Consider the following 14,586-nt stretch of genomic DNA (forward strand, 5'->3'; position numbering starts at 1 on the left):
ATATATATGTAGTGTATATGTGTGTGTATATATATCCTATCCATTTATTTTTAGAAGGGGCTCATTTGTTTATTATCTGCCATCCTCTCTTTACCAAAGTAAAATGTAAATTTGTAGAAAATAGATTATAGCATATAGGAGGCACTCAATAAATATGCATAAATAATACAAATATATGAGGGATTCCTGGGTGGCTCAGCAGTTTAGCACCTGCCTTTGGCCCAGGGCGTGATCCTGGAGTCCTGGAATCGAATTCCATGTCAGGCTCTGAGCATGGAGCTTGCTTCTCCCTCTGCCTCTCTCTCTCTCTCTCACTCTTTCTCTCTCTGCATCTCTCTCTATGTCTCTCATGAATAAATAAATAAAATCTTTAAAAAGTATATGTATTTGTACATATGCATATAAATATGGTATAGGCCTGCATGTGTGTATGTGAATGGAGGGAGTGTCAAATGTAGATATCATTGTTTGGCTTGGTATGGATTCAGGTGATCACCCCATACAGCAAACATGCAAGCAGCCAGTAATTATTGCACATCACATCTGTTAATTCCAACATACAGTCTTAACACGTAGCAGGTAGACAGTGACCTTTATACAGATTGTAAGGATTTCTGAGCCTTCATATACTTAGTAATTTTGATGCCACATTTAAAATCTCTATATTTTGTAGGGTTAATAGTATAAAATGGTCTTCCCATTTCCCTTCATTTGTTCGTATCCTATGCCAACCTCAAAGTGTGCTTTAAATGTCCCCCCACCGCCACTAGAATATTTTCCCAACAGATCCATTTTTTGGTCTCACTTATTTTGAACTCAATCTAGTGCATAAGGACTATAATAATGATAGTATTAATAGTAGCAAGGATAAGTCCTCACTATATAATAGGCCCCATTTTACATGGATTTGCTCAAAATAGCCCTTCCAGGTACATCTTATTAATATAACGCCCTTCTCAGATGTGAAATCTGAGACACAGAGAGGTTAAGTAACTTGCTGGAGGCTATGCCCCTTGTAGGTGATGAACTCAACACCCAAACGTAAGCAATCTAACTTCAGAGTCTATATTTTGCTTCACTGGCTCTTTCATAATAACATCAAACTTGTGTAAGGCTTTTATGTATATCTTGAGCTTTAACAAATTCTTAAGACATCTAGAAATGTTTAAGAAATCTGTGAAAGTATATAGGCGAAAATCCTCAAGAATCATTTAGCATGTTAGTCCATGTAATCAAATAGACTAAAAAACCAAAATGAACTTATGATAACGATGATGGTGAGAAAATGTTGAAGAAAGAGGAGAATGATTGGCAATAAAAAGAGTGAAATGCCATCGGACTAATCAAAAAGAAATTCAGGGAGTAAATAACCAGTAAGTTGTAATCAACAAGGAAGCATAGACGATAAAACATCGAGGCACATAATGTAAGATATTGGAAATAAGCATTCACATAGAATAAATAAAAATATGTTATTAATAACTATTACGAACTGCTAGAGCTGCATGTGTTAGAAGGGATAAATCTAACATACTCAGAATCATAAATTCCAATAATAAATTGATTTATACATTACTCAACAGCCACAAAACAGAAAATTACCCAAACTTGCATGATTCAGAATCACTTGGGGTGCTTATCAAAACTACAGAATTGTGGACTGTTCCTCCAGGACAATCACTCTCAACTAGAGGCAATTTTGCCTCCCAGCAAATATTTGGCAATGTCTGGAGATGTTTTTTTTAGGGGATAATTGGGGAGGTGCTACTGGCATCTAATAGGCACAGGCCAGGGATGCTAGGAAACATCCTGAAATGCACAGGACAGCCCCTAACAACAAAGAATCATCTGGCCCCAGATGCCAAGAGTATCAAAATTGAGATCTAGAGATTTTGACTTAGTGGTCTGCGATGAGACCTAGAAATCTCTATTTCTATCCAGGGATCCAGGTTGTTCTTAGAAAGGTTTGAAAGCTTGAAGATAGGCTTTGAGGTAGAGAAAGGATATAAAGAAGTGAAGGGAAATGGAAAGAAGGGCAGATCACACCCAGTAGGACTACAGACAGGCTCCATGGTGACACGGGGCTGCCAACACGTACTGAGAAGCAATGCCAAAGCACTATCCTCTTTCCACACGGAAGGCCAGTTCTGCTTCATGGGATATAACTGCAGTTCCCCACCTTGGTTCTTATCTGTTGATAATTAACTCATTTTGTGTCCTCTACTATGATTACAGATTTGGCTAGCATATGCCCACTCTTATTTTTGTTCCATTGATTCATCCATAAAATTCTAACATATAGAGAAAGGAGTGAGAACTAGGTTTTGTCAGATATATCTGGTTTGGTATCCAACTCTGCCTCTGATAAGCTACATGAATTTTGGGCTAATCATAGGATCAATGGGGGGTTTATTTTATTTTATTTTATTTATTTATTTATTTATTTATTTATTTATTTATTTATTTTTTAAATTTTTATTTATTTATGATAGTCACACACGGGGAGAGAGAGAGAGAGAAAGAGGCAGAGACATAGGCAGAGGGAGAAGCAGGCTCCATGCACCGGGAGCCCGACGTGGGATTCGATCCTGGGTCTCCAGGATCGCGCCCTGGGCCAAAGGCAGGCGCCAAACTGTTGCACCACCCAGGGATCCCCATCAATGGGTGGTTTAAATGAAATAGTATGTGTAGGGAAAATAATACCAGCCACATAGGAAGCACTCAGTAAAAGTCAGCTGCTCCTTACTATTACTTTTTATTTAAATAATATTTATCTGTTGTAATATTTATGAAACTACTTAAATGAACAGAAAAAAAAGTGAAGTTGAGACTTAAGATGATGATCGGTATCTTATACCAATCTCCGCAACTGATTATTTTGTAGTCTGTTTTGATCTAAGAGGATTGAAAAAAATCCTGCTTCGTAGAAAGGAGTGTTTGTAAATGGCTCCAGGTTTTAAGCTGCTCACCCTCACTTCTCAAGATATATTTTTTTAAAAAATCCTGAGACCAACATAAAATGATTCAACGTGGCGAGTTAACATAGTGCTGGTCTCCACTGCATTTATGATGAGAGAAATAACGCATTTGAGTGTGCATGTTACTTTCTAAAAACAAATTAGTTATGTTGGCACATGAGCTCAATTATATGTGTATAAAATATATCATATACTACAATGTTTATCATCATTCCTTACAGCACTCGTAAGATGGCCATGGTTCCATGGCACGCGGTGTGAAAAGGCCTCTGGCTAAGACTATATACTCTCAGTTTATAGATGAGTGTGCTATGCAGTATGGAATAAAGAAGCTCACTCTAGTCCAGATAGATTACTTCAATTGTTTTCTCTTGATTAGCGAGCCTGATGCTTCTGCATGGACAGATAGTAAGTTGATCTGGCGTGATTTTCTCTTCACAAATCATCTCGGCTCTTTGGAAATTTTTGCAAATTAATTGCTTGATGATTCATTGCAGTATCCTCTCAAATACCAGAGTTGGGGTGAATTAATCCCCGCATGTATAGGACGCATCCCAACCTCTTCCTTTACAAAAGATGTACATTATGTTGACTCATACAGAATCAGCGCTTTGGGGGCTTATTTCAGACTCAGCCCCTCTGTAGTTCTGTTCAAATTGCTGTCTCTCCCGCTAAGAATATATTGGCTGTTTGCCTGGCCTATCAGCTGATCTATGAGAATGAATGCAAGATAATTTTAAATTATAGCCTAAGATAAACACTATTAATTGGATGGGGGTGGGAAAAGGTGGGACTTGCAGAGCAAACAACAAAGATAACAACTGGAGAATGAAAAGTCGCATTATATTTTTTAGGCTTGGTTCAACATTTCAGATCTTATTCTTACTCATTTTTAATAAACATCTACTCTATGCCAGATGCCGTAATAGTGATCAGATAGGCCCCACGGTGCTTCTATTTTAGATAGACCATGAATGAGATAAGTCAGTAAAATATATATTGAGTTATAGAAATTAGTGCCAAAAGGAAAAAATAAAATCGGATAATAGATAGAATGTTAGGAGGAGTTGGGAAGAGCTCACTGAGAAGGTGACTTCTGAGAAGATGAAGGGATGAAGGGGCAAGCCATGTGGCCATGTGGCAGAAGAGCCTTCTAGGAAGGGGAAACAGCAGGTGCAAAGGCCTTGGGGCAGAGAATGCTCGGCATTTTTGTAGAGTAGTGATGAGGTCAGAGTGGTTGGAGAGGATTCAGACAGATAAATGGGGGCACTGACAGGGGCAGATGATGTAGGTCTGATATAGAGCAACCAACCATACATCTCAGACCATGACAGTCTGCATTAACACCCACGTAGTTGAGTATTTACATTCTCAGAAGTGTTCTGGCTTAGATGATAAATTATGTGGTGATCCTAGGCTAATAGGTCATTCTGAGGATTTTGACTTTGAGGGGCATGAGAAGCCATGGAGGGCTTGGTCACAAGAGGGGCAAGGTATGACTTCGGTTTTATCAGGACTGCTTGGTCTTCTGTGTTGAGAATAGACGATTGGGATGGGGAGCGAGTGGCAAGGGTGAAAGTCCGGGAGCCAGTTAGGTACCTAGAAGATAGTCATTGGGGCACGTGCGCTACGGCCAGAGTTGTCATTTGACTTGAGGTTACATAACTAGCTCATGGTGCAGATGGAACTCAGGTCAATTTTGTTGACTTTCAGTCTGTTGTCATTTACACAAGACCCAGCTTCTCTCTTAGTCCCAACTTGAGAACAGAGTGCCAGACTGGATCATTACAGATCCATTATGCCTCCTGTTCCGTGGCACAACTTGGTTACTTCCTCTTCATGTTGTGAGAAGAAGACATGAAACATCTCCCTGCTGCCCGCCCCCCACCCCAAAATAGCTCGTTTTGAAGCATCAGCCAAGATTTTCTTAAGCCTTTCTCTTGAATGTCTATATTTACACTTTTGGCTCATGTAACCTCTTCAGAATAATGAATTCCACATGTTCAGTGCATGCTTATTAACTCATGAATGTATGATATAAGTGAGCAAGTTAGAATGGAGCCTAATATAGATATGAACACATATTTTATGTCTGCTTAAGTAGGAGCATAAATATTAACATAGATTAAATGGACTCTCACAGGTGTAAATATATCTATGGAGGGAGTTCTTCAGTTTTGCTTGTATTTATTTCCACTTGGTTCTTGTTTTATTTTATTGTTTTCGGAATTGTCTTCAGATTTTGATCATTATTTTCCTCAGCTAGTAGTGGATAACTGGGGGGAAGAATATATGTCTGATTATAGACATGTATAGTCAATCGCAGTGGAATATATGAGAATATATCTAAGAGATTGAAATGCACATATACATAGATTCCATTTTATTTTTTTATTATTTTAAAAATATTTCATTTACTTATTTATTTGAGAGAGAGAGAGAGAGTGATAGAGAATGAGCAGAGAGAGCAGCAGAAGGAGAGGGAAAAATAGACTCCCCACTGAGCAAGGAACCTGATGCGGGATTCCATCCCAGGACCCCGAGATCACAACCCCAGCCAAAGGCAGACGCCTAACCCACTGAGCCACCCAGGGGTCCCTAGATTCTGTCTTAAATATGTATACTTAAGATGCAAACTTTTGTGTGTTGGGGGCGTGGGATGTATAGACACACTTATGTACATGTTATTTTTAAGTAGCCTCTATGTCCATGGAGAGTCACCCAAACAGTGAAATGAAAATTTGTGTTCTTTCTACTACCTTCTCTGTCAGTACAACCCTAAATTCCAGCAATTTTGGCATCCAACAGAGCAAATCCAAGGTCACATAATGTGCTTATCTTCTCTCTCCTGGGAATTAAATAGGGGAATAAGCTAATTCTCAGGGCATTTGTAAGAAGTGAATAGATACAGAAGTATTTTTCACAAGACATGTGCGATATAATGTAAAGTCTTTATTGTCTTGGTTATTTTTCTGCTGCACATACACACTTGAAATTTCTTAGGTCATTTTTTTTTTCCTGTCTTCAAATGTGCATCCCTTTTTCAGAGCCATCCCATAAACCAAAAGTTAGTGGGTTATTTTAGGGCCTTCTCCTATTGAATAGGAGGAGGAATTAATAAATTTCAGAAACGCCATGCAGAGATTCCACCCATTTTCTGTTGGGTTGTGAGAGGGTGCACAGACATGCTATTGGTCCATACCTGGGTATAGGCGAAGCAGGAGAAAGCACATTGGATTGTAAAGCATTTGAGGAAAGAAAGAGGGGGAAAAAAAAAAGAAAGAAAAAGAGTTGTCTGAGAATGAGTATACAAACTATCAACCTTTCCAGCTAAGGCTTAGACCCTTCAGAGCAGACATGTACAATAAACAATTGGTGAGGTGGTACCTGTCCTGATTAAAATGCTTTAAAGAACAAAGCTAAAAACCTCAAACTCTATTTCAGTAGTCTAGTCTGAATTGTTATTTTTCTTTCATTTCGGAAAATAAATTATTTTTTAAAAATTTTAGTTCAACTTCTTGCAAATTTGATCAGACTTTATACATTAGAGCCAAAATGTGTACATGTAAAAGTTTTTTGCCTTTTTGTGCGTGAAACAGAGATACAGAACTTTATGTATAAAAGTTCAGGAAAGGGACTCCTTCAGTCAATTGTATTTCTTATTTGAACCCCTGCATCTATCATAAAAGTTACTTTCTCATTTATTTATTTCAACTCCTGGTTGGGGTCTAGTGGGAGAAATAATCCAAAATAGTGGATAATCCAAAAATGTCATTTATATTTGGCTTCAGAATGCATTACCAGATGTTACTCTAGCAGATTTCCCTTCCTAATTAGGCCTCACTTAAAGTAGGAGTTAATTTTGTCTTCATTAGCTGCTTCCAAATCAGCAGGATGGGGCAAGGAGGAAGCCCAAGGCATGCTGGGTATTTGGGAGGAAGCTGGCCCAGTGCTAAAAGTCGGCGGTAGATCGTGTTCAAAGAAGGAAATTCAACTATGGGAAATCAAGACGATGAGCATATACCCTGGAAGTGTTTATTGAGCACCTTCTTGAAGGATTCTCAGGCTTTCATCCATTCTTTTTTTTTTTTTTTTTCTCCCTATTAACCATGAGTGCAGAAAAATTCTGTCCTAGGAAATAGGGAGATAATAACCTGAAATTTTGTACAGAAAAAAAAAAAAAAAAGAGGCTCAGAGAGGTTAAGTGACCTCTCACATAGATTGATCTCTGAGTAAACAGTACCTAAGATACTGAAACTGATTAATGAATGATAAGAAGACCCCACTGTTTCCTTCTTATTGATGATTTGAATAATGAGGAAGCAGGAATTCTCCTGGCCTAATTCGCATTAAGAGAGCTAAGATAATGAAGCTGTGATTAAATGGCTATTAAACTATTTTTATCAAACAGAGATCAAGCGAGTGTGAGAATCTGGGGACGCAGAGTGTAATTGCAATTCTACAAGATGTGGAAAAAATTACTATCATAAGCAGGGCATGGTCCTTCCATAATAGCCTGCATTTAAAAATCTTTGGGATACCACATGCAGGTTTCGCTTTGCAGTTCTCCCTTCAGGTGTCGGGTAGCATCTCGGAGTCCCTCATTTCCTCCTTAATTTAGTAGATTTATTCTTTCTCTATGCACTTGGGTGAGCTGAATGCACTGTCTGCCCCATCACGCATAATCAGTTGGAAGATCCTTTTGCCAAGTGCTCACAAGGGAAGAAAGCCCAGATATCATATACTGGACCCCACATTTCAATCTGGAGGTGACTCTGAGCACCTGCAGGAGTAGAATCTGCCTTCCTTTAACTGCGCTCTTTGAATCATATCACACTTCCTGCAGGTCAGATAGGGACCCAGCAGTCCCAATGGGCAGTAATGAACCTTCTGGCTTTATCGAGTGTTCTGAACTGTCGTTTGTAAATGACACGGTGCTGCCTCGGAATCATTGCGCTTCTGGATTTTGGGTTGTTAGTATACATGCATTGTCTGTTAGTGGAAGCTCTTTACAACTTGAGTATTTGTTGATGTGGCTTCTTAACTCCTGGAGCGTCCTCAGAGAACAAGTGTTACAGGTCACCCAGAGCTTTATTTCCGGGGGAAGAAGAGCAGCAGACTTGCATTGCGTCAGGAGAGCCCAAGGTTGACACCCACCATGGTAAAAGCTGCTTGAGAGTCACAGAAACGTGACTGTGGAAATGCCTATTGGCCTGTCCCTACCTTTCCTTACCTCTCTGCTGCCGCCCACAGCACTGAGCTCAGCCGTGTACTGTAGACCACTACCTAATTGGAGGCCTGCTCTCTCTCTCTTTCACCTCTCTGCTTTTCTCTTCTTAATGTATTAGAGAGGTAATAAGTATATTTTTGTAAAAACAGTAATTTCAAACAATTAAAAGGCAGTATCAGAGCAGAGTCTTTGAAAGGTTATTTTGCAAAGTCGTTTTACTGGCTGATGTATTTCAATGCCCCGTCACCTGTGAACAGACATGTGTTCGTAGGCCATAGTGCTTCATCTGCAGTGACTTTGATTTATTTGCTCTGTAAATTGGGACCGAAGCAATAATGGGAAGTGACATTAATTGTTTACCAGAGTCCTTTTTGTCACATCCATTGCCTTCTCTGGAGTGTCTGATTGTTGAAATCCATGCTAGACTAATTGAAATTGCCATAGTGAGGAACAGTGTCCACTCAACTTTACATACAGGAATATCTATTGAGCTTCAGACCAACAATGTCATAAGGAAATATCTTAACTTTTTCCCCAGTCTTCTACGGTTAGACAAAACACAGGGAATTTGAAATAATAGCGTTCTTTCCTTCCAACATTCAAGAACAACTTTTACTAAAATAAAATGATTTCCGAGCACCTCTCTGAGTTACCCATGTTTGTGATGAACATGGGCTGTAAGTAAGGATTACAACCCTACTGGGCTCTTCTGGTTGAATACCAGGCTGCCCTCCCCCGACACACACTGAAACACCCACATACACCTCCACAGCCCCCCATTTCCCCCCCACTGAAACACCCACACACACCTCCACAGCCCTCCAACCCCCCACACCTCCCCACCTCCCCCGCACATGACCACACACCCACCCACACCCACATACACATACTGCCAGTCTTCCCTCACACAACCCTCCCTCCCATTGTGGTTCCAGTAGAGAGAATTTAAATAGCTGTGGCTTAATCAGATCTTGTAAATTAATTATGACATTATCAGGCTCCAATATTTCTGCCATTGTTTTTGATGTACATTCACCCGGGCTTATTAAAGAAATTGGAGAAAACTAGTTAATTTAAGTGTTCTTTGTCATTCTGACTTGATTGGAATTATTGTAGTTTGTTTACACTAGGGATAGAACTAAGGCGCTATTGTATTATGTGATTGAAAGCAAATAGAGGCTTGTAGTGTTGCTGGAAAGCCAAATACAAAATTTAAATCGGGGTAAACAAAATTACTCATTTATTGGTAAACATTCTTAACTGTTTTTCTTGAGCTATTTTTGAACTTCAGTGAAAGAAGAAAATTGGGATACCTGGAAAAAAAAGTCCAATTTACTGAAACTGTGCATGAGTGTGTGCCTGCATGTGTACTTGAGAGATCTTCAAAGATTTTTATTAGATAATATGGATATATTTATATTAATGTAAATCTCATGATTTTAGATTATTTAAAATACTATGCATTTAATTTAAATATGATTTCTATTTAGGATGGATTAATAACCTGAATTTGGTTTTTCATATGTGGGTGGAATCCAAATAAAAAGGGGAAAGATTAGAATCTTTGGACACTATATTATGATCCTGGGCAGAAAATAAGTGAAAACATTTCAGTATCTTTATTATTCAGATGACCTGGACAGATCCAGAAGAATTGAAGCTGGGTACTATGCTCAATAATGTTTTGTTATTATTAAATCAAGTAATTTGATTTTTAAAGAATTGATCAATTTATGGAAGAAGCGGTGCGATTTTGAAGTTAATATTTCACCCCTTTGATTGGGATTTACCTCCTACAGTGGAGTCTTAAAACTCAGACAGTTGTCATTCCATCCTGTGTGCCCAAAACCACTTGACTCCCAATGCAAAGTCCAGGGGCATTAGGGAGACACATTATGGAAACGTTAAGAAATGCTAGTAAAGTCGACCATGAGTACAAATGGCTCTTTTTGGCCTCTCGAATTCAGAAGAGAAAGAAGTCTGTAGTTTTACTCCTGGATGGGGACTCATCAGTAATGAGAGAAAACAATTTTTATGTGAAAATAGAATGTATACGTGATAAAGGCCTGCCTAATTTCTCTAGTAATACAATTTGATTTTCTGATTAGCTGTCTTATTCTGTGATTCTTGTAATTTTGTCAGGTCAATTAACTGGAGTTCAGTGCTAGAGAGAAAGGACGTGTGGGCACTGCTGGCTTCATTAGATGTCAGCAGCTTAGGTGCATTTTGTAATAGAATCTGTGTGGGATAATTTAGCCGATATTGTTAATGTCATAGCATGCGGAACCTTAAAAAAAAGATTTATGAAGCAGGTCAAATTGGACAAACAATGTGAAGTGCTAACAGAAGGAAGAGAAAGTGATCTACACAATGTATATTCTAGGCAGTAAATGCAGATCGATGAATTATTCAGCAAGTCATCAATGAGCATACTGTGTGCCTAGCATTGGCACTGGCTGCCCAGGTACATGGACTCTAACCCATTTCCCTATAAACAATGGCGTATAAGCTCCAATTTGGGAGATCTTGAAAGATATGCAGAGTCCTGAAATAAATGTTTTTAAAATAAATGATTCACAGGGTCTTCCCTTCCACTGGAAGGGTTTTTGGAGGGCAGAGGTTTGTCTTCCTCTTTCCATCTCTGACACCAAGCATGGCCCTGGTGTAGTAGGTAGGCAGATGTGTTTATGGAATGAATACCTGAGGATTAACTTTCCAAGGGTGTGTGGATGGGAGTGACTGTGGGAGTTGGGGAAGGAAACAAGTGAGAATATATTCGCAGGAGCCCCCCGTTCAAAGTAATGTTGCACGCGAATGGTACCCTGGCCACAAGAAATGAATGCATTTAAGTGACATTGCAAAGTAAGACTCTAATTAATGACTGACCACATAAAGAAGACTCAAGGTAGTTGTATAGGTTGGGTGCGAAGAACTGTTACCCAAAGTCAGGAAGTCAAGGGAAACAGCAGTTTTGTTGCGAAAGGTCCTATGGTTGGGTTTTGGAGCAAGAAGGAGCTATTATCAGGTAGAAATGTCCAGTGGGCAGTTCTAGATTTATGACTAAAGTTGGGAGAGATGTCAGGGAGGGAAATAAATGGCTGTGGAGTGTTCGGTGATGAGATTATAATTGAAACCATGAAAGTGTATAGTTCCTCTCGCTGTAGTTTCAGTTTCTGGTGCTGTTCAAACAGTGGGTTATCTAAACATTTCGGCTGCACAGGAGATTGAAACACTATATCTGAAGATGAAATAGACGATGGTTAAAATTCTCTCAAGTTCTGAGATTCTCTAGACCTTCTCCCTTAGTTAGAGAAACAAGACCTAGGCATGGGGTCTTTGATTGGGAACAACAGTCAAAATCAGCCGCGATCCACCCCAACGTCATAGGGCTAACTTGGACAGCTCCACATCTGAGGTTGGCACTGAGAGGGACCAGTGAGGTGTGTGATTGAGACCAAACATGGATGTGGAATTTGAAGAAGATGTGGTCTTTGGGGTTCCAGCATGAGCATTCACAATTTTGCAGAGAGTTTACTCATTGGGATAAACGTGAGCCGTCTGTGCTGATTGATAGCGCTCCCTATCCCCCAATGTCAACTCTCTCACGTCGCCTGTTTTTCTGTTTTTGTAGAAGATAGATGAAGAGAACGAGGCGAACTTGCTAGCCGTCCTCACAGAGACACTGGACAGTCTCCCCGTGGATGAAGACGGATTGCCCTCATTCGATGCACTGACAGATGGAGATGTGACCACTGAGAATGAGGCCAGTCCTTCCTCCGTGCCTGACGGCACCCCTCCACCGCAGGAGGCCGAAGAGCCGTCTCTAGTAAGAGCCCTTCCTACTGCTTAACAGGAATCCGAGTGGCCTCTGGCTACCCGCTGCCTGGGCATGATGTAGTGACAATCAGGTTTGGACTTTCAGTTTAGACTGGGGCCGAGAAACAATTCCCGAGCACACTCAGAGTTGCAAATTCTGTGATTCTGTGTTTAAAAATGTTGGTAATAACAGCTTTCACGTGGACTCACTACACTTTATTTTCATGGCCTTTTGCTACGTACGTGCGTGTGTTTTTATTTCCTTAGCATCGTTTATGTTCACGGTAGAAATGTAGAACATGCAGACAACCCAAAAGGAATAGACCCAGAAATTCACCTGTACAATCAAGTAGTCTCTAATGTTAAAAAGAGATTGAAATCTCCTCTTGTTTTGAGATACATCCTTATGTTTGTGAATTTGAGATAGATGTCTAGTTGTTCATGTTACATATTATTTTATTGTTTGCAGATGTCCTAGTTCATTAAGAGATTCCTTATGGTCGGGCATTTAGTCTTTTTCCAATTTCTCACCATCATAAATTATATAATAATCGACACATTTATAGTTTTATTCCGATGCCTACGATTCTAGAAATAAAAAAGTAGATCAAGGGATATGCAATATTTTCAGGTTTTGCATCCATAATTCTTATGAAGATTGAAAAATAATAGCACATTTGCAACCTAAGTTCCCTAAATTTATGGGAGGCAATGAAGAGTGAATTTGTTGGCAATGAGGAGTAAATTTTCTTTTGGATGCAGTGCTTGACCAGAATTTTATTAGTTCTAAGACACAGTTTACCTTCTCATCTATGGTAGCCATTTGTCATTTGCCATAAATCTGATGTAAGACCACACGATGTAAATTATGGAAAGCTATCCTCCAAACTTTAATAATGTTCCTTGGCATGCCGTTTAGAGCTGGTCTCTTCTCCATCTCTAGGTTTTTTGAAAAATGTTAAAAGCACTCCATGTAAACACATGGAGACCCTACTTGTACTTCCCTGCCTTTCGAGATTTGTGGTTTAGAAGAAACAATCTCGTAAGTTGTTTCCTGCCCCCTCACCCCCCAGCATTTCTCCACTTGCCGTTGCTGTCTAGTACTTTGATGTCTTTACATTGATACCAGATGATTTTCATCCACATAATTGGCTCGACTGGGAGGGGTTGTTGACTCAGCGTCACACTGCCTGCTTAAGCCTGGAGGGCCTAGAAGGCCAGCAAGCCAAATGAAGAAACCGAGGCCAAGACACAGTAAATGCTTTGCCTGAGCCAGAATCGCATCTCCTGACTCTATCGATTCACAAATCTTTTTCAGAGATGGCCCCTCTTTACACCTAAACATCCTTTGAATCAGTGAAGTTAAACTGGATTGTGCAATATCATTCAAGACATTACAGAATCTTTAATTTTTTTTCCCCTTGATTCATTTGGGTTATTGAGGGGAAATGTACTATATTCTGTCCCTAATCCCAGCTCCTCACTTAGCAGGGCAGCTTTCCTCACCTAATAGGTATTTGGAAATCCTTTTAGGAAGATCCCTTTGTCTTACTTTATAAAAAAAAAAAAAAAAAAAAAAAAAAAAAAGACAATACTCAGTCTCCAAGGTAGGGAAAGGAAATACCTTCGCAGTTGGGAGTGTGACACCAAATTTTTTACTTTTAAAAAATACGTTTCCTTTAGCACTATTGTGTTCAGGTATGACTGTAACGAGTGAGAGGATTAATTTTTCTAATGAATGAACTTTAAGTTTAAAATTCCAGTAACTTATTCTAATGCTTAAACGATGCATAACTTTTCTTGCTTTTCCCCTTCTCTGATACGTTTCTAGCTTAAGAAGCTCTTACTGGCACCAGCCAACACTCAGCTAAGTTATAATGAATGCAGTGGTCTCAGTACCCAGAACCATGCAAACCATAATCACAGGATCAGAACAAACCCTGCAGTTGTTAAGGTACAACGTAAACTTTTTAATATAGGAGGGAAAGTAACAAAGGATTTTGCTTGAAGCAGTAAAACAAAGAATAGGTTTATTTCGATGTATTCAGCTGGGATCCTGCAGTTCCTTTATAATGTGAAACAATATGAAATGGGTTTCCAAAAGCAGCGCTCCAGCTACTTTAAGCTAGAAAGAGTTCATTTGTGCTTTGTCTTTGGATGATTGGAATGGAAGCTCCGCCGTCTGTTACTCCTTGCCCACTTTATTAATACATGCGGCAATGTGGGTTCCGGTGAAATTTGCTGATAGGCTGGTATTATCTACGAGTGACTTTAAGATGCAGGATTGCCGTTTTGCCAGCTGTCTAACCTGAGAAAGATTGCTCTGGAATCACCGCAAAAGATCTATCTCTGCCATTAATTGGATGGAATGCTGGCAATGACATAATTCGGTTAGCGGGCTGTATTAAACAATGTTTGTCTTGCCATTCACTGTGAGTGAAAACGGAGCGTTAAGGGGTACTTAAGAGAATTGTGAATACGGGGCTCCAGCAATCAGTGGCAAATTAAGGTTTAAACCAGCTTATTTTTTTTTATTCACAGTAAAGGCGCTATAGGGTCTTG

At 39.5% G+C, this 14,586-nt stretch overlaps 1 protein-coding gene across 9 annotated transcripts in view; it reads left to right on the plus strand.

The window, feature by feature from the left end:
* The window catches only part of PPARGC1A (PPARG coactivator 1 alpha), a 639,247-nt gene that overhangs the window by 583,496 nt on the left and 41,165 nt on the right, over positions 1-14,586 (plus strand). For all 9 annotated transcript variants that reach the window (XM_077880956.1, XM_077880987.1, XM_077880937.1 and 6 more), the window contains 2 exons: positions 11,840-12,034; positions 13,856-13,978. In XM_077880956.1, the coding sequence (XP_077737082.1) occupies positions 11,840-12,034; positions 13,856-13,978 (318 nt within the window). The remainder of the gene's footprint in view (positions 1-11,839; positions 12,035-13,855; positions 13,979-14,586) is intronic.

Source organism: Canis aureus, chromosome 2 (assembly GCF_053574225.1).
Source record: "Canis aureus isolate CA01 chromosome 2, VMU_Caureus_v.1.0, whole genome shotgun sequence".
Taxonomy (NCBI): Eukaryota; Metazoa; Chordata; class Mammalia; order Carnivora; family Canidae; genus Canis; species Canis aureus.